The sequence below is a fragment of the Epinephelus lanceolatus genome, chromosome 9, assembly GCF_041903045.1.
Source record: "Epinephelus lanceolatus isolate andai-2023 chromosome 9, ASM4190304v1, whole genome shotgun sequence".
NCBI lineage: Eukaryota > Metazoa > Chordata > Actinopteri > Perciformes > Serranidae > Epinephelus > Epinephelus lanceolatus.
Window position 1 is genome coordinate 3,373,764 of NC_135742.1, and position 27,980 is coordinate 3,401,743.

Below are 27,980 nucleotides of genomic sequence, written 5' to 3' on the forward strand. Positions count from 1 at the left end.
TGGAGATAAGAGGGTCCATGTTGGAAATACCAAATTTACCCTTTAAAAAGTAAAAAATATTTCACAGTGAAAGCACAAAACACAGTCATTTTCCAGAGTCGCTGATAAGAGATTTGGGGCAGTAGGAGGAGGAAGAGGAGGACGACGATGGTTCACTGAAATGTCTCTATAGTATGTGACTGTCGTCAAACCAAACAAAGAAAGCCAACATACAGTCAGTCACAGACAGTTATATAATGTTTGTTTTGCAGCGGTCCAGGAGGCGTGTCATTTGTGACCTCAACATGTCCTGCGGTATATATCTGAGGAAAAAAAGTGGAGCACAGACATGTGAAATAATCCAAAACATTCTAACATGGACTGCTGAACTGCCTGGAGAAGTTGTTTCTGGGGGGACATGTCACATTAGAATAAAAGAAGATACATTATTCTAGAAAAGCTGAGTCAGAGTGTCGGCCAATGTTCTGTTGTTGCGATGGAGAACTACAGCTTAGAGGACTCGTTTCGATTTAGAACGAAGAGCACAATGTCCAAACCTTCCTGCGCTTCGTCCAACACAACCAGACATCACCGGTAAGATATGTTCAGTTTTTTGTTGAAGTAGTGATCTGCAGTGTCCTTTACCCTAAAGGTGTTTTGCACACTTTCCAGGAATCTCCTCTCAAGTTGGAGATTCTGCAGGTGGAGCTGTTGTCTCTGTTAATGCTAAATACACACTTCCTCTACTTCTTCTTCTTCCTTCAAACAAGTGTTTTTTTTTAATCTTCCTGGAAATTAAATTTAAAAAAGTGAGATTGTTCTCACAGTAGATGGCTAGACATCTTTGTATTATCAGCAGTAGATCTCTTTCAGTAGCATTACAGAGTGAGCCTGTTACTGCCTGTCGGTGTTGAAATATGTGTCGTTTTAAATGTGTACTCCACCAATTTTGCACCGCTATAACATTGTCAGACTCATGAACAACAATAAGTATCAAAACTGATGAAGCAATATGAAGGTAATGCCTTTTGAATTCCACACATTTTTCTTTTTTCTTTTAAGAACTTTCATTCCATGGTGTCTTTAAAGGGCCAGTGTGTAATATTTGGCATGGTTTATTGTCAATCTGAATCTGAATATTCTACCCATTAATATGTTTATACAAGTGTATGATCGCTATAAAATAAAATTCGATTGGTTTTCGTAGCCTTATAATTATGCTTTTATATATATATATATATATATATATATATATATATATATATATATCAAGGGCCTTGCTTTAGAGAGATCGCCATCTTGCGCCGCCATGTATGTACGGCAGACCGAGTGGACAATCCAGCCAGCCAGAGAACGCGTTTCGCGTGTATAAATGAACCAACGAAGACAGCGGAAGGAAGGAAGAAGGAGGAGGAAACAGCAGAGTGTTAGTAGTTCGTCGATAGAGAGTAGTGAAAAGTTTTTTTAGTTATAAAGTTTGCGAATGGACCACACTTACCACGCAACAGGAGAGAATGAACCCAAACCGTCATCTGCGAGGAAAAGAAGACGCAGCTTCACTCCTTGTGATGCACTCTTTGCAGCGCGTTTCCTCCTGATGATATATCTCCCCAACGATGGCAGCAGTAGCACCGAATCCCATTCTGTGCGTTCAGCCTCTCTTCTCACCCGCTCAGCATCAAACACATGGAGTTCCTCATCTGTATGCTCTGGCTCAAACAGGTATGGCTCTGGGTCTGTGTCCGCTACAAGAAACTCTTCAAAATCGTGTTCAAAGTCGTCCATTGCAGCTACTATAGTCCGGAGATATTGCTAGGCTAAATAAACAGCTGAGCTCTGTTTACCAGCTACGCTGTCAGTCAGTGTGCGGGCTGGAGATTGGCGGAGCAGAGAGGGGAGGGGGGTCTCCACTCAGAATGGTAAACGAGTATGGGTGTTACCGGAGTTTCTGGAGTGCTCAAATAAACAGGCCTTTTTCCCGAACGCTCCTCTGGTCTCCTGCTCGTGAGGGATTCATTACAATATCGTAACATGGTTTAGATTTCTAAATAAACATTCACCTCGTCGCTAGATAGACCTACTCCTGAAAAACTCATGCGCAAGGCTTTTTGTCCCTACGAGGCCACCGTCATTTACCCGACGGGAGGGGTGAGCGAGTGAGCCCTGCAATCTAGAATTTGACCACTGATGTCACTGTTTTCAACCCATTTTACACACTGGCCCTTTAAAGTAAAGTTACAGGCATCCAGAAATCTTCAATGCGATGATAACAACCCAGAAAAATATTGGTAATTTTACGTTTCTACAAACCACATTATGTAGCAGATATGTTGAATCTCCCAACTCGTCACATGTCACCACTTGTTAAATGGATGTTTGCTGTCTACATATGACGTGCTAGGTATCATGGGTGTGTCAATTTACACCTGTTACATTTTCCCTCAGGAAATGCGCAGTGTCTGCTCATTACATGCATACAGTCTTTTCAAAATGAACTTACAACACCTCCTTATTTCATTGTGCAACAAAAGCATGTGTTTAATTTTAGAAATAAGCATCATGTTCAAACAGGAAGTGAACACCGGCCTCCTGGGGGACAGTCCGGTGTTTGTTGGACTCATTTCCTCTACTCATATGAAGCCAGGGACAACAACAACAATTAGCAAAGATAACGTTACAAAATAATGTTCCATTACAACTCACAAGGTTCACTGACAAAACAACTGTCTTACTAAACACGTAACATTATTAGCACAAGCCTATGGCATTTTACATTGTATAAATTAGCCTAGCAGCTAGCGGAGATTTCCTCTGCTCATATGAAGCCAGGATAAATCACACACAGGACTTTAAATGTTACTTTTGTGGAGGCTTTATTGTCTTCACAATTTATTGTTTCTTATCTGTGAAGTTAAAGTAAATAAAAGCTCTGTTTCCACTGAGGGAAATGGTTTCAGCTTACACCTTACTGCCGCAACGTGTAGTTACATTTCTGGGGAGTGTAGGGCTCTGCGTCGACACAGGTACGCTGTCAATTCGTCGCAGAAGTATAAATCCTGCTTAAGTGTAAACCAACTTCCTTGTTTGTTAGCGTTCTCCAGTTCTTCTAGCTTGTGGGTAATAAACGGGCTACAGTTTCTCTTGTTGTATCTCCTTCAGTTCACACCAAATACAGCGAGGCCGTGCACATCCAGCTTTACTCTTTAACTCCACTGTAGCACATTAACCTGAGTTAGAAACTCTTACTCTTACAGGCGAGAGGGTAACTGCTTAGATCCCCAATATGTGGACAGTTTTTTCAGATAACGCCTGTTTGGATACTTGCTACAACATTTTTGGAGATTTAAGAGCCACTGGCCGGGTCAGACCAGCTGTCAGTCTGGTGAAACAGTCATGTAAGCTTTAAGTTTGAACAGTCTGTTGGTAATGTGGCATACTTACATGTTTATCTAGCTGGCAGCATGCATGTATGTACGTAGGCAGTAGGCTATTACGCAATTCCAAATATAGACTTTGATGTGTAAAATCTGGGGCATTTCTGTATCTGTACATCGAGACCGGATCTTCTAGAGTTGGTCGGCCTCAAAAGTGTTGAGTAAACCCAGTTTATCTTAAACCGCTGCAAAACAGTCAGTACATTTATAACGAGTAAAAAAGTGTCTTTCAAAGTCTCCTCAGAGGACAGTGCAGAAATGTCTTAACGATCAGAGCTGTGCTTCCCAAACTTCCTCTCTCAGGCTCCCCTTCATCAGATCAAAATATTGAATTTGCAATATTGTGTGAAATTAAAGGGGCACTCCAGCAATTTAATTTCCATTTCCACCCTGAGGGACAAACATGGTCAGACTTGAAAGAGCGGAGTCAGCAGGTGTGCTGTGAGACAAACACTGTGTGTTGACAGTCGATGCTGCTGGCTGCAGATCTGGAGCTGCAGGTCATTGAGTTAGTGTTTGTGCTGCAAAGGTCTCTGTTTACACACCACAACGCGGAGGAGACTGCGTCTGTAGCAGGTTACTGTCTCACTGTGTCACTGCATCTTCACATGAGTCAATCTGAGCAACTAAATTACGTTTCCTCAACTTCATATCCAGAGCCGGTGGAATTATATTATCCAGCACCTGCTGTTGAAGCATTCAGTCATATTCATTGTGTATCAAGGAAACACATCCTATAAACACCAACACCAAGTAAATACTACACACTTTTACTGTACGCACTACAACAAGAGATTTATTTGTGTGTCATTAGAATTTGGAGAACACTGAAGAGGGAGAGGAGAGCATGAACACACAGACACAAATAAATGTACCTGAGTTCTGTAGGGATGACCTTTTTCTGTAGGCCCACTTGGAAGTTAGCAACACACTGGTTCCCTCATCAAAAAAAAAAACAATTGGATTTTTTCATTGGATTTTGGATTTTTGCTGAAAATAACCTCAGTAGCAAACAAACACTTTCATGATTATTGAAGCCTAAATCCAAACGCCAGAAGCAAAAAGCTAATGTTAGGCTATAAACAAACTACACTACGCTTGCACGACCTAATGTTACCACCATAACAAGACTGTAAAGCTGTTTTCGGCACAGTATGATGACGTTCTTCATAGCCTCATTTAGCCACTTGCTAGCAACCGTCTTTTTAAAAATTCATAGAAGCTTCAAAGTTCACGAGACGGGAAACTTACTGACGTATTTTATGTTGAAGAACAAAACGTGAAAGTCTCAGCTTGTGTTAAAGCCTCTGGAAACCAAATCCACAATAGCCTTCTAACTATGTAATTTAGGGTCTTATGTACATAATATTAAACATGTAAAAACAATTAAAAATCAGTTTCCATCCAAATTTGAAATATCTGTCTTTTAAGTTTTCGTACATTCTTGAAATTGGGTTTGATTTGGCCGTGGTTATCGCTGAGATTTATTATGCAATAAATTCCAAACCAATATAAATCATCCGTCAGTTGTCTCATCCCGCCCCCCAGTGGCAGCGCAACAAAACCTTTCTGCTGCAGCTAAATCTGCCTCTTTGAGTCTGAGCCAACAAACAGCTTTCTAGTCTGATGTTTAGAAAATACAGATCGTAAACTGGCTGAACCGCTCGGCTGCGACCCAGTGGAGGCTCTGCCTCCGGCGGGCTCCCAGTAGCACTCAAATCAGGTTGACCGGCTCCAGAGCCCGGACAATCCGAGCCTTTGCAGCTCGTGGAGCTGCAGGAAGAGGCGGCTTGTGAGCGGCCGGGCTTGCCCCCTGGGCCCGGTGCCGGTGTCGGCTCGCGGGGAGGGCACGTAATGTGCACCCTTCCTCACCCCTAACCCCAAGCAGTTAGCTTTGCTACGCATAAACATCTCCCCAGTCGCGGAGGTGATGCTGCGGGAAACAACACAATTTTAGCCGGAGGGGAACATTATTCAAGGCGGGCCAATACTTCTACACAACACCAGAGAGACGGCCGGCCGGCACCGGTCTCTCCCGCTTTGAGGGTCAGTGTGTGTGTCAGAGTAAAGACATATTTAATCTATTGAGACTGGATGTGTTTGAATGAAAAAGGCTATTATCAGAAGAACGGAGCAGATTTATGTTTTCAATGAAAACGTATCTCAATGAAGGAAGGCAAAGCGCTAGCCTCCCGTTGTCATTCATCTCAGCTAACACTGCATGTAAAAGTTATGCTAACTGTTCTACAAAGTAACATTAACATGAATCACAAAACATTTTGAAACTTAGCATTCAGTGACCACCTGAAAGGAATCATTTTCAGCTGGCAGGGCTTCTGCTTCATCCTCTGAATCATCAGAGGGCTCAAACATGTACGGCCACTCTGTCCTGGCAAGTGGTCTAAACAGCAAAATGAGCTGTTTTTAAACCAGGTTTTCTAATAGTTATGAATGTTTATTTTCACTCAGACTTTTGTGGATGATTAATTAGACACTCGACTTTGATATAATATATGCATTTTTACTATTTCAAGCTGTGTTTCCAAAGGCTCTAACCACAGACTTTATTTCAGGCATCTAACCAAAAGCCCACTGTCGTTGAGACGAGGGAACCAAGAGTGGGAAAATGCGAACTCATTTCCAGGTTTTAGGACTCATTCCTGGATTCTATATGAGTAGACTGACAGCAGCTGTTAATTTTAAACTATTGATGGAGATGAGAAAAACTGAAAAATGACAAGTTAGCACATTTGGAAGTGGAACTAAAAAGATTTGGCAGCTCATCACTGTTTGCATTTCAAAGTGCAGCGTGTGTGTGTGTGTGTGTGTGTGTGTGTGTGTGTGTACAACCACTAATGGAGACGTGCCAGTTTGGCAGTCAGTACAGAAATTGACCTGATGACAAAACAAATATTACAAACATCTGTCAGTCAGTTTTTTCTGGTCCTCTCCTCCTGTTGGAGGGTTCAGGATTTTGGATTGGATTTTTTTGCAGATATCCAGTGTGCTGATATGTAAAAACTTATTTGGCCCTTAACCAATACCGATATAAATATATCCACTTTTCCCCACCTAATGTTAGTGATCATCAAGTCTCTTCTGTAGTGGAATTAACATCATATTATACATGTATACTCTTATCATGACGGCCCACCAGCAGATGGAGACATGAACTACAGTACTGTTCACTGTATTTAAAATCCATTCATTCAATAAGAAAAAGCATGTTAGTTGATTCTGATAGCTCATTTTAAAGCCGATATTGGCTAAAAAACAATGTCCCACCTAAAAAAATCTATTTTCTGGGCTTTACTTTCAGACAGTGATTTCAGACAGCGAAATAAAGTCACCAAAGTCAAACTACTTATACAAACTAACTAGCTGACTGAAGCAGCAGTAGACCAGTGGATTCAGCGAGCCAAAAGAGTATAGATGCAGAAGTGAAGATATTAATGGCTTCTCCATTAGAACAGGCTGTCTGACGGAGAGGGAAAGCAGTGAAAAAATTCTCAGTATAGCACATACTGCTGCACTGTCGATAGCAGTACATTGCTTAGCTTCTGTGGTGATACTCCTGCCTGTTAGTCCAAACTGTGGGTGTGCTGACACATGCCTACTGTAGGTAATAGCCTGACTATGGATAAGTACCCCATACAAACCCACTTGTAAAAAATCAGAACGATCCCTTAAACACACAGACATTTCACTCTGAGAATATCTCTCAAAATGTTGAACTATTCCTTTAAGTTTTACAGGCAAGTGAGGGTCCTAACAAGTATTGTAGTGTAGCTGTGTATGTGTGTTTATGTATAAGCACACACTAGGCTGTGTGCGTGTGTGTGTGTGTGTGTGTGTGTGTGTGTGTGTGTGTGTGTTCATCATGAAAGTGTATTTATGTGTCATGTTTCTGAGAAAAACTTTGTTGTTTGTTGACTGTCACTGTGACCTAGTGACTCTTACCTGATATCAGTCGGCTCAGATTACACACACACACACACACACACACACAAGCAGGTTAATAGCTGGGTCCAGTGGTGTTGTTCGGAATAGAATATTGATATTACATTTAATTTACAAATAAGAACAGACACCACAATAATAATAATCATATTCATATTCATAATAATCATAGTAGTAGTAATACAAGCCCTGGATCTAATAATGTGTCATTTCATTCATGCATTAAAGCCCTCAAAAATAGTATGATATATATATATATATATATATATATATAAAATATTGCTGATATAAAATACAAGCTTTAGAGGCCGGTGTTGACTTTCTGTAAGATTTTGCAGCTGAACCCTTTCTGTTTGTCCTAAACATGATCACGTATTTGTTGTTGGAGGAAAAAAATATCCGTGGTCTACCGACGTAGTGCTTTTATTCTGAAAGAGACTGTATGCAAACTGTACATTTCCTGTGAAAATAGAAGTGTATTTTGAAAAAAGACACGTAACATGTAACAGGCTGAAGTTGACACAGCGTCCCAGAACGTCAACAACCAACACACCCAGGGTACCTTGGACGTCGTATCTGGACGTGGGAAGGTCATGACCAAACATCAGTGTGTGATGAGGTCAGAGTGAACCAGGTCAGAGCTGTAACAGGCAGGCCGACCCTTTTCTCAAGACAGCGCAGTAAAAGATTGTAGTCAACAGTGTCGAAGGCCACACTTAAGCCGAGGAGGATGAGGACAGATGTATATCCACCATTCAGTCTAAGAGCTGCAAATTCAAAGTGTGAATGTTACAGAGTTAAAACAAACATAACAACACAAACATAAATTGCCTGTCCACTGTGATATATACAAAGAACTGTAATTGCAAGATTTTTGCAGGGAGTCTGGAGACTTTAAAGGTACGGACACACCAAACCGACATCAAAGAACTAGCGGCGACGAAAGCCAACTGTTGCGTCGTCTACGTCGCCTCACGTCGCCCTGTGTCAGTTGCATTTGAACACACTACACGGACTACATCCGACGGCCAAGTAGCACGTACGTTCTGCGCCTGCGTGAGAGAGAGCGGAGTGAGAGAGTGGTACATCCTGTCAGCCGAGGGGTTTCCTATCTGTGCAGCCGAGCACCGCAGCACCTCCACAGACTATTACATCCAGACGGTCCCGGTGTTTCCTCCGCAGGCTCCACTTCACTCAGCTGCCCGATAAACCCGCTGCTTCTTTCCACTTTAGGAGGTTAAAGTGTGAAGAAGCAGTGGGTCTGTGGGGCAGCTGAGTGAAGTGGAGCCTGAGGAGGAAGCACCGGTTAGCCCCGGTTTCACTACAGGCAGATTCACTCGCTACAGGGGCGAGGAAATAAAACCTGAACAGCCAATCAGAGTGATCTCTCTCACTGACAAGCTCCGCCGCCGATTCAACATGCTCAATTGGCCGAAAAGCCACCGATGCCAAAGTGCTGATGGTGCGGGACACACCACAAAAACTAGGGCAACAGATGCTCACCGACGGCCCGACTTTGGTTGACGGCCGACCGTCGGCTTGGTGTGTCAGGGCCTTTACACAAACATGTTACTTTCTACGTCAGTCCACTGAACTACAGTCAGTTTTAATGAATGTGTTACAGCAGGTGTTTCCTCCACCTGACCCTCCTGACCTACATTTGTCCATACAGTAAAAAAAATAAATAAATAAATAATAAAATGTAATGTCAACAAAGGGGAACTGATCAGATTTCATCCTGTTTGTGCAGCAATGAAAAGTAAAAAAAAAGGAACAAAAGAGAAGAAAGACTTGTTCCTGTGTAAAATGATCCAGAGAGAGTCACGAGGGAACTTACATGTTCCCACTGACACCAAATATCTCAGCTTGTTCTGTCCGCCATGATTTCATGTGAACAGAGTCAAATAGAAAAGAATAAGGCAAGATTTTAATGCAACATAGACGAGAGCAAACAACAAACAGGACAGAGCTGGGTAACATGTCACTGACCAAAGGTTCAAATGTCCACACACACACACACACACACACACACACACACACACACACACACACACCCCGTCCTGCCGTCTGATAGGCTGGGACATGTGAGCTCAGGAGGCCCAGCCAACACGCCCACAGGCAGGTGAGGGAGCAGAGGATCAGGCTGCAGGGTCACTGCACCTCTCAGCTCTCAGGCAGGACGGCTCAGCAGGACAGAAGGACAGACGTGTGTTTGGTCGGTTAGAAAGTGTAGAGCGTGATGACAGAACAGTGTGTGAACCAGCAGTCATCGCAGGAAGACACCAGGAAGTGTAACAGAGGAACTGCAAAGCATGAGGACAGAGATTATCAGTGAGTTTGTGACTGCAGACAGTCAGAGATCAGAGGTGTCTAAAGCCACGAACTGGAGATACTGGTGCCAGTTGTTTTATTAGTATTAGTAGTGTTTTTATTAGAAGTAGTATTTGCATGCTGCTATCAGCTAATGGATCAGTTGATTGACAGAAAGTTTAAAATGTATTTCCTGGCTTCACCTTCTAAAATGTGCTTATAATGGGTCATATTTCAATTTTGGGCTCTTTGTCAGACGAAACAAGCAACTTGTGAAATGAGATCTCGTCTTGGTTCCTTTTTTCTATCAAAAGTAAAAACACAGTTATTCATAAGTACACGCAGGTTATTAGCTTATCAAAGACAAAATGAGTCCTTATCTGTGTTTACACTCTGTTGACTGATAACTGACAGAAAAGTCAAAGATATGTTTAAGGTCACTTAGAAACAGAGGTCACGATACATAGTTTGTCCGGCTGAGAACAATGACAGGTTAAAAAAAGTTACACACAGTTCATTCACATTCAAAGAATTATCACAAATGTTCGTATGATCTTCTCTAGTTGTGTGTAGTGTCACGTGCATGTTGCATGATATCGCCATTTTACCAACTATATCATTTAACATTTAATCAAGATTAATGTTATGATTACTGTATTTTATTTATGTCTTGTGGCCGCTCTGCATGTCTGCATGTTTCAGTGTTACTTGCCTTGTTGCTTTATGTTGCTTGCATGCAGAGGCAAGGATTTGGGTGGTGGGACACAGAGGACACGCCCCCCTCAATATTTATAACATGTTAGAACATGTTTGTCTCCCCCAGTAAACACATAAAAGTAGCAGAGGACTTTTATGTTGGAATTAAAGACATTGACACCATAGATTGATGCACAGAGGGCATGGCTTAGAAATAAATTCAACAGAAAGCAGAAAATTAAGTATGTGATGCTTCCTGGTGAAGGACTGACAACTTTACCACATGGGCCACGTGCATGTTGCATGATATTGTCATCTTACTAACTATGTTATTTAACATTTAATCAAGACCAGCTTTTAAATTAGTATATTTCATTTATGTCTTGCGGCCGCTCTGCATGTCTGCATGTGTCAAAAAACATTGGTTATAATCAGTGTTACTTTGCAATGTTTAAGGGCTTTACAGCATACAGCATCCCGCTGTCCTTGGGCCCTCACAGCGGATTCTGCTTCTGCTTTAACGGGGAAAAAAATGGTAGAAACCTCAGAAAGAGCAACTGAGGAGGGATCCCTCTTCCAGGACGGACAGACGTGCAATAGATGCCTTGTTATAACTAGTCCATAGCCATTGGTAGCTTTGTCACCTTCTACCTATGCCAGTCCTCAATGCCTATGTGCAGTTTCACATAGATTGACCACGTCAGTGAGTAGAAAAACGTGGGACAGACAGAATGACTGACTGACAGAATGACACACTGACAGTTTCTGTGATTATGTACAGCATACCATACCATGACTTAGTCATACCAAACATTAGAAAACACCAACATTGGTCCACAGGGGGAGCCACAGCGATCGGTCGCATTTTAGCCATTTTGAAGCATTTTTCTGTTGTTATAGCGCCACCCAGTTGCCAATTAGAGTTCAATTTCTCCAGTCACCTTGAGGCGTCCTGTTCTACATATCTACCAAGTTTAGTAAAAATCCATATGGCGGTTAGGCCTAGATAAGAAATGAGCTCTCTAGCGCCCCCATTTTGTTTGATGGGGTCAATAATGGAGGGGTCCCCTCAGATTATGTGTGGTCATATGCCTACAAAGTTGCGTGGTGATGGGTGAAACCCTTGAGATGTTATACACCTTTATGTGATGAGCCACGCCCTCCGCAATATTCATTGCCTTATAGAAGCTCAGTTTTAGTAAGTTTTCCAACTTTTGCCAAGAGGGAACTTTAGATATTGGTCCCTAGATTATGTTCACCCAGTTTCATGCAGATCGCTCAAACTTCCTAGGAAGAGATCCATTTGAAGTGTTTTTCAAACAATTCAAAATGGCGGAAAATCTATATAAGCGGAAGTTATGGGTTCTTGAGGCAAATGTGTTCCTCATGAGGAGAGGCATCTCTGTGCAAAGTTTCATGTCTCTACCACATACGAGGCATGAGATATGCCCATTCAAAGTTTGACATTTCAATGGGTTGCTATAGCGCCCCCCTTTGGCCAATTGATGTAATATTGCTTCATTGGCATCCTCCCATGACCCTCTACCACTGTGCCAAATTTCACATGGATTGACCAAGTCAGTGAGGAGAAAAACATGGAACAAACACACACACACACAGTTTTCGTCATTGTAAGATCAGTTTTACTTGACTGACTCTCTCTAGTGAAAACATGAAAGTAGCAGAGGACTTTTATTTTGGAATTATAGACATTTTCTTATGCAGAAAAGGCAAAAAATGTGACTTAGAAATTCAGCGCAATGCAGAAAGTTTAGTATCTGATGCACAAAATTTCTAATCCGTCCGACACAATGTGTTAATAAAACCTACGTCCTTGCTTGTGATTGTGCATATATCGATAGTGGAGATAGTTGCTGTGTCATTGTACTAATGTTGTTTCCTGTTTCTCTGCATGGTTTGTGCTCTGTCATGACAGTGCTTATTTTGTTGCTGAAAAACTAACCAGCTGACTGACACTGACACAGTTACAGATATGCTGATTCATGCGCGTCGTCCTTGCGAATAAATAAAACAAAATATAATAGTTTGATTTTTTGCAGCCCTTAAACATCTATATTAGTATCAGCCAGTGTCAGTCAGACTCTAAGAAGGACCCAGATACCTGTTTTTAGTATTATGGTATGTCTCAATACAGTTGCTCAAGACTGTGGTCATTTAATAAGCAGCAGATATCTCACTGTTAAACTTCACAAGCTTCAGCTGAGTTTTAATGACTCTGATTTTGTCTGATGAAGCATTAAGTGGAACTGAAGTGGATTTAAATCCAGACTCACTCTTGCTGTTTGCACATTAAACATCATTCCACCTTGATCTGCTCTATTTGTTGAAGCTGCCTGCCGCTGATAAAGTATTTTGGATAATTTTCTCGTTTTGTCTGACAGTAGTTTTCTTGCTGTCTGCAGTTCAGATCTAGAGAACGTGGAGGAGCGGCAGAGGTATGAGAGGATGGTGGGTGAACCTCTGCAGGCCGTTGATCCGGAGCAACAGGAGCTGTTAGGCCGGAGGAAGCCAGCATTAGTCAGGTAAACTAACAAACTGACCAACTTACCGACTGATAAGTAACAGAAATAAATCACAGAAAAGTCAAGGATATTATTTTCGAGCATGTGCAGAACAGTGGTTACCAACTAGTCCGGGACAGATAAGGTGTATTTTATGCGTTCATTTCATTATAATACCCATTAACTCGTTGTAATTTATATCATTTTACCTGGTCACCTCTAATAAACAGTGCTGTATCAGTGTTATATAAAGCAGACAGTCATGTAAGCTGTAATTTAATATGATATAATCCTTTATTGTGTTTTGTCTGCAGATCAAAGACCTTCGATCACTCTCTGCTGACTCAGGTCCAGACTGATGCAGACTCCAAGATAGAGAGGAAGAAGTCTCACTACAGCCAGGTGAGCGTTCCTTAACTCAACTCTAATCTCAACTCATTACAGCACGGGGACAAATCTCAGATGGTGAGTGATAGCAGATATCAGTCCAGCTGACCCAGTTTTTATGCCTGCGTGCCGGCAGAGCCGTGGCTGAAAGCATTTTGTTTCCAGGTTGTCCGTCCATCAGTTCCATGTGAACGTGATATCTCAAGAAGAACTTGAGGGAATTTCTTCAATTTCGGCACAAATGTGCACATGGACTCAAGAATAAAGTGTTTAGATTTTGGTCGTTGAGTGTCAGAGGTCAAGGTCACTGTGGCCTTGCATCCACCTCATTCTCATGAATGTGATATGTCAAGAACAGTGAGGGTAATTCTTCAAATTTGGCACAAACATTTATTTGGACTCAGAGATGAGCTGATTAGATTTTGATGGTCAAAGCCACTGTCACTGACCTTGTCTGTCTTATTTTTGTGAATGCAATATCTCAAGTACACTGTTGGGAATTTTTTTTCAAATTTGGCACAACTTTTCATTTGAACTCAACAATGAACAGATTGGATTTTGGTGGTCAAAGGTCAAGGTTAATGCAACCTTGCATCTGTCTCGTTCTCGGGAACATGATATCTCAAGAACACTTTAAAGGAAGTTTTTTAAATCTGACACAAATGTCCATTTGGACTGAAGAATAAGCTGATTAGATTTCTGTGGTTGAAGGTCAAAGGTCAAGGTCAGTTTGGCCTCACAAAATATGTTCTTGGCCATAACTCAAGAATTCATACGCTAATTATGACACAATTTCACAAATTGTCTGTCAGGATAAAATGATGAAGTGATGATATTTCATACCCAAAAGGTCAAAGGTCATCTTCAGTGTGACATCATAATATTCAGCATAAAACACTTTTCTGGCCATTATTCAACGTCATATCTCAGGAACAGACAGAGAGACATTTGGTCAGATACTGGAGTGGTCACTCTAATCTTGAAACTGTGCTGATTGTATAGATCTTCTGTGTGTGAAGCATCCATGTTTTCACTGACATGGATGCAAACTGTAAGAGAAACATGACTGGTGGGCGGAGTCATACAACTGCAGGGTGGTAATCTACCAATGCTTTACTTCAATTGATAATGATGCGACTTCTGATTAAATTTGTAAGCATGTTCTTGTATTTTAACTCTGTGTGTGTGTGTGTGTGTGTGTGTGTGTGTTGTGTTTCAGCTTTCGAAGAGCAACTGCCAGTACCATAAAATATTTAAGGAGATCAGCAAAGAGGAACAGCTCAGACAGAGTGAGTCTTTACTGATCACAACTGTCCACTCCACTTTAAATACTGGATGAGGGATGAGATAATAGCTGAACATTTGATACCTGCCAGCTTTCTGTTAAACACCAGATAATGATTTAAAGCAAAGGTTCACATGGCTGTGCACTGAAATAGTTTTTGGTGGCTGTTTTGTTGGACGCTTTTCACTTTCTGTCATTTCTATCTTTTTTCCCACTAAACTAACACTTAAAAGAAATAAGACTTTTTGTAGATTCCCGTCAGAAACCTGATGCTTTGTACCTGTTTGTCAGGTTACACCTGTGCTCTGCAGAAAGACATCCTCTACCAGGGACGGATGTTTGTCTCTGACCACTGGATCTGCTTCCACTCCAAGGTGTTTGGCAAAGATACGAAGGTACCGTGAACTGGGACAGATGCCCTGTTTAGATCTGGTGATAACATGAGTTTCGGTGATCTGATCACAAGTGGACAGCAGAGACACATCGCTGTTCACACCTGCGCCTATCATGCGTCTCCAGATAACCACTTGTGTTCAGACTTCGTTACTGCCCCGTGCTCAGTTATTACGTCCACAGTTTGCTGCTCAGTAGCATGCTTGCTGGTCACGTTAGCGGCTGTGGATACAGCTGCAGATATTGCCGTCAGCAGAATTTAGCATTACATACAACACTTCGTCCAACGCCTTGTAAATTAGGCTATAGAGCGTTAGTGCACCATGTCGTATACTGATGATGTAGTCCTTTACACTTCACAACTTATCCTTAACCATCTAACAGTTTGATGATATCCTACGAATTATTATTAAAAGTAATCTCAGTTTTCCATCCCAGAGGTCTTTGGCACAGAGTCCTCAGACTGTCTCACTCAGGTCTCTTGTTTCCACTTTTCCACAGTCTTACACAAAGTCTGTGTTTTGCTGATGTGATGTAATAAAGTTGTGTTATCACTTCTTTATTGAGGTGCAACATTTAATGGGAGGGTCTTTTAAGTTCCAGATATCCCCCGGCCAACACGGCTGCACACTTTACACATTGCTCACACATGAGGTCTCACAGCTTCTGTACCCACCACTTCTCGAGTGATTCTTTACCATCGGACAGTAAACTCGTCCCTGCAGGGCTCACCTGTTCATCACTGGTGTTTCTCCGCCTCAGATTGCCATCCCAGTGATGTCTGTCACACACATCAAGAAGACCAAAACTGCCATCCTGCTGCCAAACGCTCTGGTGATCGCCACCGCTAACGACAGGGTGAGAAGAGGGAAGACTTACTTTCTCTTTATTGCTCACACATGAATTATTCCTACAAAATCCAGTTAGCTGAAGTATCTGCCTTTGTTTGCTGGTGACTTACCAGACCTCATTTTGGTCAGTCAGCACTGTTAGCCTCAAATATCTGTCACAACAACAACAACAACAAAGACAACAAAATTAAAACCTGGAAAACTTCTTCCTGTGTTTTGTTGCAGTACGTCTTCGTGTCCTTTCTGTCCAGAGACAACACCTACAAGTTCTTGATGTCCATCTGTCTTCATCTGGAGGTAGGACAGACTCCCCTCATGCAGGCTTATCTCTTTGTTAGTCAGGTACAAAACCTGTGTTATGAAAAAGAAAAAGACCATCATCATCAGATCATTTGACCTTTTTGTTTTATCAAACACAGGAAAAATCAAGGCTGCTCGTCTTAGTTCCTTAAAGGTTGTTTTTGTTTTGAATGAATGTTTTTAAGTGCCTTTTTTAGAAGGTCATGCTGATCAGGAAGCACTGACTGTGCCCTGTAAGGCCCAGTTAGACATTCCTGATGTTGGCATTGTACATTTCTGCAAACTATGGATACGTTACATTTGCATGTTATTCTGTAGAGGTTAAACTTAACATCTTAACAACGCTATCATAACGTGTGTTTATGTTTAGGCCCAAACCACTTAGTTAGGCTAAGGGAAAGATCATGTTTTTGCTTCAAAGACCCAATTTTGGGGCATAAACCCTGTTGGAAAGGCAGCAATATCTTGCTATAAAACAACCGCTTATCGTGGCACGATCCAGCTGGAAAAACAGTGATGGAATGCTGATATGATACGTGTTGGTGGTTTGCAGACACGTACCAACCATGCCAACATTTTTGTTTGGTGACTTGACTGAAATTGACCTACAGATTTTAGTCCTCTAAAATCCTGAAATTGAATTCACCCTTAAAGATTTGAGCTTGTTAAAACTATCTTTAATAAGCTACTGTGCTTTGTTGTCTACTGTCAAACCGGCGTATGGGTACTAATTATTCACTTAAAACAAAAGATTGCTGAGATGAGTGTAAAGTGTTGTTTGCAGTTCTACTAGAGGTTGTATTCTGTTCTTTATGTCACTACCAAAGTAGAAATATCTCTGCAGATCTGACTTGGGTCAGAAGTTTGTCCAGACTTTATGTCTTTGTGATATCAACCAGCTTTTTTCCAAATGAAAACTTCTGAGCATGAAAACAAACTGTATCTGACTGTATATTATATTTACAGGAGAAGAGCCCATGCAGCAGCCCCGTCCCCTCCTCAGCTGAGAACAGCTTCAGAAGTCAGAGGTCACCTCTGTTGCCTCGCTTTCCTCTGGTAGGTCAGACACAAGCTCACCAGGATCACTAGAACACCAAAACAGATTTCTTTCTGTGATGGAGACATTATGGAATCAAACGTCTGAATAATAGCTGAGTCAGAGGTGAAAATAATACCATATGGTGGGTTGTTTTCAACCAATCAACCAAGCATGTTGTTTCTACTCCATTCTGTTCACATCACATGAGGCTGGAGGCTGGAGGTGACTCATGGGAGCTGTAGTTGTAAAAGGCAAACAAAATACTTGATTTATGGGGAAATTTATTTTAAAATATGGACAGAAAACCCACCAGATGAGCTGGAGCAGATGCAAACATATGTGCTGTGTTGTATTTTAGTCTATAGTTTGTTTTTTACACCAACAAAACTGTATCCAAGTGTGACTGTCTTGTCAGTGTCTTCCTCTTTGACCTCCATCATCAGCCCAGATATTTTATTCAGGTTTTCCACACATTTATTTCTTCATATCAGCATCGCTCGCCACATATTGATCTTTGGAGCTGCGCATCACTCCGATCTACAAAGTGCACTCTGGAATAACCTGGACCATTCGTTAATTTGAAGCGCTGTTTAAATATATGTACCATTGGGTTATTCAGAGCACCACTCAGCACACTTTGAGCACTCTGAGGAGACTGAGAGCTGAGCTTAAAGGGATAGTTCAGTTTTTTAAGTGGGGCTGTATGGGGTACTTATCCATAGAAAACATATTACCTACAGTAGATGGCAGTCCACATGCCACCAGTTTGAAGAAGCAGACAGGAGTCCTACAAAAAAGGTAAGCAATCTACTGCTGTGGACAACAAAACATATTTTAGCAGCCAAAAAAAACAATAGCAGTTAAAGTATCAGACTTCAGCCTGCTTCTCCAAACAGGGGGTGTGCTGTAATATTCCGTCTATGGATAAATACCTTATACAACCCCACCTCAAAAAACTAAACTGTCCCTTTAACTTTCATGAATTCATACAGAGTGTAGAGTGTCAGATTGGAGTTACGATTGCACAAATCTACAGCTGCACATAAACTCTAATTCTATGGGAAATAATGATATTATATTGCTCCGCTTTTTCTTTACCTTATCCCTCATGCTAACGAGAGGACTGAAAACTGGATTTCTGGTGTTCGATATGTGACTCACCCACCAGTCAACATGTCGTCTGTGTGTGTTTCTGTGGTTCTGTAGAATTTTCCAGGTGTTTTCTGTGACCTGGACGGAGCAGTGAGGCAGAGGAGGCAGGAGATGGAGGAGAGCAGCAGCTCCGACTCCCAGACCCCCGACTACGACAAGATAGCAGGTATCACCAATCAAACCACCAACTGACTGACCAGCTAAGCAACCTCATATTTTTTAGGATCCACAATCATGACTCATGAAATTTACCTTTAGCTGTGAGCAGACTTTAACAACTTATACTGAATTACCAAACACATGTCAACAGGCTTTAAAAATCCAGACCTTCGATTTCCCTTCTGCATCTTTATTCTTTATTTTATTCAGTTTTCTTCCTTTAGTATTTCCCTTCCATCCTCTTCGACCCTCCTTCCTCTGATTATGCTCACAAGACAAACATACAGTGGTGACGTCACAGTTCCCAATACTGTTCACTTCCTCCTGTCCCCTTTATGTCATTCATCGCTGCAGTGGGCATCGAGGATTATTCATTACACCTGTGAAAAGCTCAGGAGCAGAGATGAATGGTAGAAGGATGTAATGTAACACCTGGACATCATCCACTGTTAAACAACGAGGAGAGAAAAGAAAAAAAGGCCGTTGTGTCCTGTTACACAGTGGAGTTCATTTACCAGCTGACCCTACAATACCAAATAGAGCCAGTGTCTGGCTAAAGGGCACTTCAGCAGGATTATACCTGCTTAAAGTCAGGTCGAACCCTGGTTATCCAGATAAAAGTCTTTCTACTCACAGTGCCTTCTGTGTCTCTGCAGAGTTCCCCGTTCCTCAGTTTCTGGATGTGTTGAAGCACACAGACGGTGCAGCTCCTCCTGAACATCCAGACCATCAACAACACAAAGTCAAGAACCAGCATCAGAACCAGCATCAGAACCAGCAGAGCTCAGACAACAAGCAGCACGACACACACCGCACCGGTATGAATATTGTCCTGTCTGCAGTGTTAGTACAAGATCCAGTCTGTAATCCTCCAGCTGCATATTTGACCCAGGAAAAGAGCCAAACTGGACTTTATGAAGTTTGTATCCAACAGTCATCCAATCTGTCCCTTACATTCTGATCTCACAGTCCAGCAGATGACAGGCTGAATGTTTTTATAACCCCATGATATTTGGATTTATAGTTTATTACTTTGGAATGGTAAAGACACAACACGATGAAACAGAACTTTAGTGAAAATAAAACAAAATATAAACAAACAAAAAATATAATAATAATAATAATAATAATAATAATTATTATTATTATTACTATTATTACATAATAAGTGAAGTTTATTTTATCGATCTATAAAAAGTATTTTTTTCTGTTTGCAGGCTCACAGATGGTGATCGACAGCAGAACTCTGAAACCAGTCTCTCTCAACACTCTGCTGTTTGTCTACCTGTTTCTGTGAGTCATTCATTCATTCATTAATCCATCCATCCAACAATCCATCCATCCATCCATCCATCCATTCATTCATTCCAAAATTACTTCATTCTTTCATTTGATTCTTCTACTTGTTTTCGTCAGTTATTCAGTCTCTTGTTCATCTGTCAGTTTGATCAGTCAGTTATTCACTTAATATCCATTCATCCTTCCATTCAGTTGCATATTCATTTATTCATTCATCTTCATTTAAATTTTCATCACTTTTATTTGCACACACGCTGAATTCAGTGACTCATCATGTCATTATTAATCTGTCTGCTTGTTCATCCAATTGTGTATTCATTCATACATTCATTCATTCATTCATTTTTTTCAAAAAATTAATCAGTTAATTCCATTCTGCTATGATTCTTCTATCAATTTTATAACAATTTATTTGTTTATATTAACAGATTAATTTCAGTCACTTCATGTGTTCATCCAACTGTGTTTTCATTCATTCGTTAATTCATTCATTCATTCATTCATTCCAAAATTACTTTATTCTTTCATTTGATTCTTCTACTTGTTTTCGTCTTGTTCGTCTGTCAGTTTGATCAGTCAGTTATTCACTTAATATCCATTCATCCTTCCATTCAGCTGCATATTCATTTATTCATTTGTATATCAATGATGTATTATTTTAACTTTATTTCAATTTTCATCACTTTTATTTGCACACACGATGAATTCAGTGACTCATCATGTCTTTATTAATCTGTCTGCTTGTTCATCTAATTGTGTATTCATTCATTCATTCATTTTTTTCAAAAAATAATCTGTTAATTCCATTCTGCTATGATTCTTCTATCAATTTTATAACAATTTATTTAGTCTAGTCACTTCATGTGTTCATCCAACTGTGTTTTCATTCATTCGTTAATTCATTCATTCATTCATTCATTCCAAAATTACTTTATTCTTTCATTTGATTCTTCTAGTTGTTTTCGTCAGTTATTCAGTCACTTGTTCGTCTGTCAGATTTATCAGTCAGTTATTCACTTATCATCCATTCATCCTTCCATTCAGTTGCATATATTCATTTATTCATTTGTATATTAATGATGTATTCATTCATCTTTATTTCAATTTTCATCACTTTTATTTGCACACATGATGAATTCAGTGACTCATCATGTCTTTATTTAATCTGTCCGCTTGTTCATCCAACTGTGTATTCATTCATTCATTCATTTTTTCAAAAATGAATCAGTTAATTCCATTCTTCTATGATTCTTCTATCAATTTTATAACTATTTATTTGTTTATATTAACAGATTCATTCATTAACCTTTATTTCAATCACTTCATGTGTTCATCCAACTGTGTTTTCATTCATTCATTCATTCATGAAATGTTTCATTTAACATTTTGCACATTTAGTCCACATTATTGATGAATCTAAAAATGCACTCATTAACACATATTAACCTTCATTCACACGTTCACTCACTTCTCTAAAGTTCTCACATCTTTTCATCCATCCAGTATTTCCCTTCCTCGTTGTCTGATTGTGTGTTTATGTGTGTGTTTCTGTCAGGGTGTGTGTCCTGGTCTTGTCTTCCTGTTACCTGGCCTTTAAGATCGTCTCGTTGGAGCAGAGACTGACGACGCTCGGCTCCATCACTGAGTTCACCCACCAGGAGTGAGTTCACAAAAGTTCTGGAGAGACAGGGAAAAACAAACCTGGAAAACCTGAGCTGGGAAAAATATTATTATATGTTATGTTACTTGTTGAAACACCTCAGCTGGCAGCTGCTTCACATTTCCAGATCGTCACAACTTTAAAAGCGGCTGCAAATTTCCCAAATCTAGGGTTAAGTATGGGACCAATTTGTCGCTGTGTCACAGCAGCAAAATGAAGAACAGTAACATGTGCATGATATAAATGTGACACGTACAGTTTTATAGATCAGATCCGGCTGACTGCAAAATACAAGATTATATGATTTTGCTCTTCATTCATATTTAATCATTTATATCCATCGATGTTTGTTTTTTCCCTCAGAAATGACTTTCTGCGAGGGAGTGACGTGAACACGGAGATTTTCTCTGAACTACTGACCATCAACCTGATGAAGCTGGAGAAGGTCAGTCAGTCTCTCTGCGTTTCCAGCTTAAATTTAAGAGGAAAAAAAGTGAATTTGTTTCTGTTAAAGAGGCAACAGACAGCATCTTTTCCTAAATATATCATGATGAAAATAATGTGGGTTGCACAGGGTAGTGTCCACAGTAAAATCAGACTATCAGCGTTTACATAGGTTACTTAGTGGCTTTGCAATCTTTGCAATAAGCTTCTGCCACCGGGGGTGAAATTTTGCAGAAAAAATCTGCTTTACAGCAGGAAACACGTCATGTATTGTGAAACTGGTCAGCCAGCCAATCAGGGACTGGAGCTGGTCCTTATGAGGAGTTGGGCATGAGATAGTTGAGTCACGAGCACAATGGCAGACGGACAAAGTTTGGAGACAAGTGAAAAATGGCCTGGCAAAAGAAAAGGAGCTCCTCTGTGTGAGGAGGCAAAGAAGAGCAAAAAGGAGAGTGATAAAAGAAGAGGAAAAACAAGAGTAAACCTCAGTCAGGCGTTCAAGAGATGGAGGGAGCTCCGTGACCAAAGAGGCTTCAAAACCCATGTCCAGCTAGCTTTCTTTCTAATGGATCAGTAAGTAACACGGCTAAATGTTAGCTAGACCAGAGAGGACTGTACTGTACTGGCTGCTAGTTCATTCCTAGCTGGCCAGCATCGCAAATCACCGCAACCAGGGAGCGGGTAGCGAGTGTTTGTCGGCTGACATCCTGGTTGCCATTCTACGGCAGCCCTCGGACAGTGATACCCCCCTCCCTTCCTTCTGTTCTCTTCTCACGGAGGCAGCTATCCACGGACATCGCCCAGCTAAGTTACGCCCAGCTAAGTGAACACTGGACTTTGAGGTGTACTGGTGGCTTTACAACCTACATTTTATTGATTATCTCTGATCCTCACGGTCAATTTGGTCGTTGCGACAGTGCGATGCAACACCGCTGACACTAGGTGGCACCAAGCTGAAAAAAAACCCGAATCTTATCTGTTGCCTCTTTAACGTCCCTAAATTCCCTCAAAAATTCTTCTTAGTTTAGTTTTCACTCATAAAAAGTCGTGTTGGAGGAAATTCACAGATTTGTTAGAGTTTGTCTTGAGCCAGAAATTTACAAAAACCTCGGAAGACTGTGATTAAATCATGTTGGAACTTGTCACAGTGACTCAGTATCAGCTGCACAAATCCAGGATACAGTGTTAATCATATGTCATTTTACCACACAGGGTTGCACAGTGAAATCTAAGTTGTAGCCGTTCATGCTGCATGGAACACATAAACAAATATTTTTATCAGAATAAAGTGAAATTCACTGTTTGTAAGCAAAGACCTGTTGGCTGATGCTGACCATAGTCTGGTCGTGTTTTCACTTGTTTATCTAAAAATCTTTTTTTCATGAATAAATAATCAAAAAGTAAAAGATAAAGTTAATCTTTAATGTTTGATGCTCAAACTATCCAAGTCTTGTTTAAGCTGAAGCATCCCTCAGTTCACTCTGCTACAAAGGGACTTATTTTATTTTTAACTTCATAAACCCAACTGCACTGAATTAGACGGAGGGTAAACTTGTCCAGGATGTTTTTTCCCTTCATCACACTTTGTGTCAGAAACAGAAAGCGTCAGGACAAAGTGTAACCAGACGCTCGTTGCCGTTAATCAAACATTTATAGTCAGTGATCTATTCGTAGAGAAGCATGGACGTCATCTGTAAGAAGAGCTCACTTCTCATCCGTCAGTCGGCACCGTGTGTGAGTGTGAGCTACATTAACATTTCAGACTGAAACTCGTCTCGTTACAAACACACGGCAGCAGGTGACGGCAGTTTCATAAGAAAAGGAACTCGAAACAGTCCACCTCTGCATACACTGAGCCTGGCTGCAAATATTATGTATTACAAATCAAAGCCTAATCAATTGAAAATGAGAAAATGTATATTTATTCTAGAGGAAGGAGGACTCAAATGCAGACACACACAAAGCAAGCGGGTCGGATGAAGGGACATATACTAGAGGTGAAGATCAGGGACAGGTTACAGGTTGGCAGCAGAATGACAGTCTGAACAAACAAATCCAAGAGGGACGCGACAGGTGAGCAGGTCAGGGACAGGTAACTAAGAAAGGCAGGAACAGATCAGATACAGATCAGATACAGATCAGATAGACACAGGTACAGGTTCAGATGCAAATGCAGAAGTACCTAGCAAAGAGCAGACGAAGATGTGCTGGTATAAATACTGCAGGATGATTGGGGAATGAGGAGCAAGTGAGCAGGTGACTGCTGGAGAAAGTCTGAGGACATCTGGTGGAAGGATGAGGAAGGTCAAGTCTGGAGAGTTCCTAGGAAATGCATAATGAATAATAGAGGTAGTAGAAATAAACCTCAGTGGGCTGAGACAGAAAACAACAAGGAAAGTGAAGCGCAAGTTAATAAATAAATAAAACAGGCTACATGAAATAGTTCCAGCACCTAACTCTAAAAATCACAAGCTGTTGTTTTAATATTTCTGTTTGTGTACAGATTTCACATTTAAGATGCAACATGTTATAAGGAGGCTTCAAGATGGTGGCAGGAATATTTCTGAACTTTGAACAGAGCCAAGCTGTTTCCAGTCTGTACGCTAAGCTAGGTTTTTCACCTCTGAATTCCAGTGCTGGGAGCAATACCAGATTTCAGGAGCTTGTGGAAATATCCGAGCAGCTGTGAAGTTCAAATATTGACCAATATAAACATCCATTCTGTCATCAGGTCATACAGCAACATACCTGTGATTTTATTTTATACATCTTACTATATAATGATGAAAACTCTGTGTGTGTGTGTGTGTTCCATGTTTTTCTCCTCACTGACTTGGTCAATCCATGTGAAATTTGGCACAGTGGTAGAGGGTCATGGGAGGATGTGAATGAAGCAATATTACATCAATTGGCCAAAGGGGGGCGCTATAGCAACCGACTGAAATGTCAAACTTTGAATGGGCATATCTCATGCCCCGTATGTCGTAGAGACATGAAACTTTGCACAGAGATGCCTCTCCTCATGAGGAACACATTTGCCTCAAGAACCCATAACTTCCGCTTATATAGATTTTCCGCCATTTTGAATTTTTTGAAAAACACTTCAAATGGATCTCTTCCTAGGAAGTTTGAGCGATCTGCATGAAACTGGGTGAACATAATCTAGGGAGCAATATCTAAAGTTCCCTCTTGGCAAAAGTTGGAAAACTTACTAAAACTGAGCTTCTATAAGGCAATGAATATTGCGGAGGGCGTGGCTCATCACATAAAGGTGTATAACATCTCAAGGGTTTCACCCATCACCACGCAACTTTGTAGGCATATGACCACACATAATCTGAGGGGACCCCTCCATTATTGACCCCATCAAACAAAATGGGGGCGCTAGAGAGCTCATTTCTTATCTAGGCCTAACCGCCATATGGATTTTTACTAAACTTGGTAGATATGTAGAACAGGACGCCTCAAGGTGACTGGAGAAATTGAACTCTAATTGGCAACTGGGTGGCGCTATAACAACAGAAAAATGCTTCAAAATGGCTAAAATGCGACCGATCGCTGTGGCTCCCCCTGTGGACCAATGTTGGTGTTGTTTCTTTTTTTTTATAACACATATCTTTATTGATTTTTGAACTTGGTACATCATTCGTTCAGGATAATTTGTTATATCTTTCAAGTCTTTAAACAACTTCCCTCCCTCCCCCAAACCCTGAACACCAACAGTATAAGAAAACAATAACAATAATGTGTTGTTATTTTGGCGGCTGCAAATAAAGAAAATAACTTAAATATGTACATATGTCCCTGTGGCTACAATATGTACAGCACGCCTACATGTCATCAAGTAGATATATAAATACTCAACTGACAAACAAAACACAAAAAGATACTTATATATACATAAAAATAAGAAAAATAAAATATTATGTATGTAAAATAAAATAAAAAGAAACAAGAGAAACAAACTGAGAAACAATACCTAAATAAAATTTAAATGAAATAAAATAAAATAAAAATAAATTAAATTAAAAGGGTACAGTCTTACTTGGTAGATGTTAGGTTTAAGGAGTTAGGATATCAGGTCTTGATTTCAAAAATATGATAAATGAATCCCATATTTTATGAAAAATATGACTCTTTTGTTTGATTGTATATGTAAATCTTTCAATCGACAAGCAAGAAGAAAGTTCATTAATCCACATGTTCAAAGAAGGACAATTAACACTTTTCCAATGTCTGGCAATAAGACGTTTGTTGTTGTTTTTTTCTAATGTTTGGTATGACTAAGTCATGGTATGGTATGCTGTACATAATCACGGAAACTGTCAGTGTGTCATTCTGTCAGTCAGTCATTCTGTCTGTCCCACGTTTTTCAAACACTCTGTCTGAATACATTGCTCTTCTTAATGGGTTCAGTTGACTATTTAATCTGCAGTTTCCTATGACCTGTATCCCAAACACACACCATGTGAAACTGTACGTGGGTAACTGTGCACTCAGTGGGTATGGACTAGTATTATGTAATGAGCTTTGTTGGAGGGAGCCTGAGATCTAACGACTGCTTCTCTGTAACTGTTAACAGTTAATATAACACATGACGTCTGTTTTTCCAGGTGCAGAAGAACCTGCAGAGACTGCTGGACGAAGCCGCCTGAATGTACTGGAAACCAGTATATGATGCTGTAAACACTTCTGTAAATATACTGTAAATATGTAGTTTAAATGTAGCAGATGTTTTAAACTGACGTCACTGAGATGTATTAATGCTTTAATATGAAGAGCTTGAAAAAACAATCTAGTCTCACTCCGAAGACATGTAATATCGGCTCTTTAAGTCATTGACTTCCAGCATCAGACATCGACAAGAAAAGCAGTATTGTTGTGTCAGCGTGATACATGACTGGCCACTGTTATTCTGTAATGGCAGCCAGCAGTGTCAGGGGAAACGTGGCTGGATAATAGGCAAAAGTCCAAGTTGGGTGGACGAAAGAGGGTGGGATGGGTCCAACAACCGCAGACTTACACCCAGGAGGCCGGTGTTTGAAAGCCAAACCCTGTTCTTTTTTCCTGAACCCAACCACATGTGTTTGTCGTTGAAGGAAAAAAACGTCAATTTGCAGTGTCTTTTATTTTGAAAGAGACTGTATACAAACTGTACATTTCCTGTGAAAACAGAAGTGTATTTTGAAAACAGACAATACATGTAACAGGCTGAAGTTGACACGGCATCCCAGACCGTCAATAACCAACACACCCAGGGTACCTTGGACGTCGTATGTGGACGTGGGAAGTCCATGACCAAATGTCGATATGTGACGAGGTCACAGTGAGAATGTGTTGTAAAATGATGATACGCACAAACACTTTAGATACTGCTAAAGAGTGTTTCTCTTCCCTCCGTGGTGACGAGTCTGTTTCACCTGTAACCACGCCCAGCTGTGATGTCACAGTGCACTGACACACCTGGAGTACACTGTGACATCACTGCAGCAAGGTGAAAGTTAAAACCACAGGAGACGGCTGAAACAAAAACCAGCTGTGATTACAGATCAAACTGTGATTAAGGTTTCATCGGCTGAAAGCTGATTCAGCAGTATTATAACAGTACTGCGTCTGCTTGATGTAAATGTAGTACAAACAGCAGTATTTTAAAGGCTCCGATATTTCAGCTGATTGTTTTAGAAGGCGGTAACTTTTTTATTTTTCTGTCTGTGCAAGAAATCAGCTCATGTTGCTGTATTTACTTTAAGTTTTTTGACCTCGACTGTTGTGTGGTCACAGTGAACTCACCTCTGTTTACAGTGTCTGATGGGATCAAGGTCGTGTTCTCAGAGCTGGATTTATCTTCCAACTTTTGTTCAGCTTCATGGTTGACACATTTCTGTCTACATGATGGGATTCAGGACTGAAAACCAGCTCTGACCTTTGACCCACTTCACAACCCTGACTGGGTTTAACTCATGTTTACCTCACGCTGCCTTAAAGCTGTACTTGAGCCTCTCTTCACTTCTTGCATTTTACAAACTGTAACATTTCAGATGTTTGCCATTAAAGAGCATCGTGGTGCTGTAGTTGGTGCTGATTCCTTTGTGAGTGCTTGTTGTGTCCAG

The 27,980-nt window shown here is 40.7% G+C and overlaps 1 protein-coding gene across 2 annotated transcripts; it reads left to right on the forward strand.

Annotated features, from left to right (window-relative positions):
• Window positions 1–312: 312 nt before the first annotated feature.
• gramd2b (GRAM domain containing 2B) lies at window positions 313–27,941 on the forward strand. Of its 2 annotated transcripts, none has more exons than XM_033619156.2 (14): window positions 313–573; window positions 12,803–12,922; window positions 13,216–13,303; window positions 14,508–14,577; window positions 14,865–14,968; window positions 15,729–15,824; window positions 16,043–16,114; window positions 17,084–17,173; window positions 18,363–18,474; window positions 19,124–19,285; window positions 19,685–19,760; window positions 21,322–21,426; window positions 21,790–21,871; window positions 26,484–27,941. In XM_033619156.2, exons 1-14 carry the CDS (start codon window positions 476–478, stop codon window positions 26,523–26,525), a joined length of 1,317 nt encoding a protein of 438 aa, XP_033475047.1. In that variant the 5' UTR covers window positions 313–475; the 3' UTR covers window positions 26,526–27,941. The 2 variants fall into 2 exon arrangements, with proteins under 2 accessions (XP_033475047.1, XP_033475048.1); XM_033619157.2 differs by lacking the exon at window positions 313–573 and adding an exon at window positions 9,495–9,704.
• The last annotated feature ends 39 nt before the right edge of the window (window positions 27,942–27,980 follow it).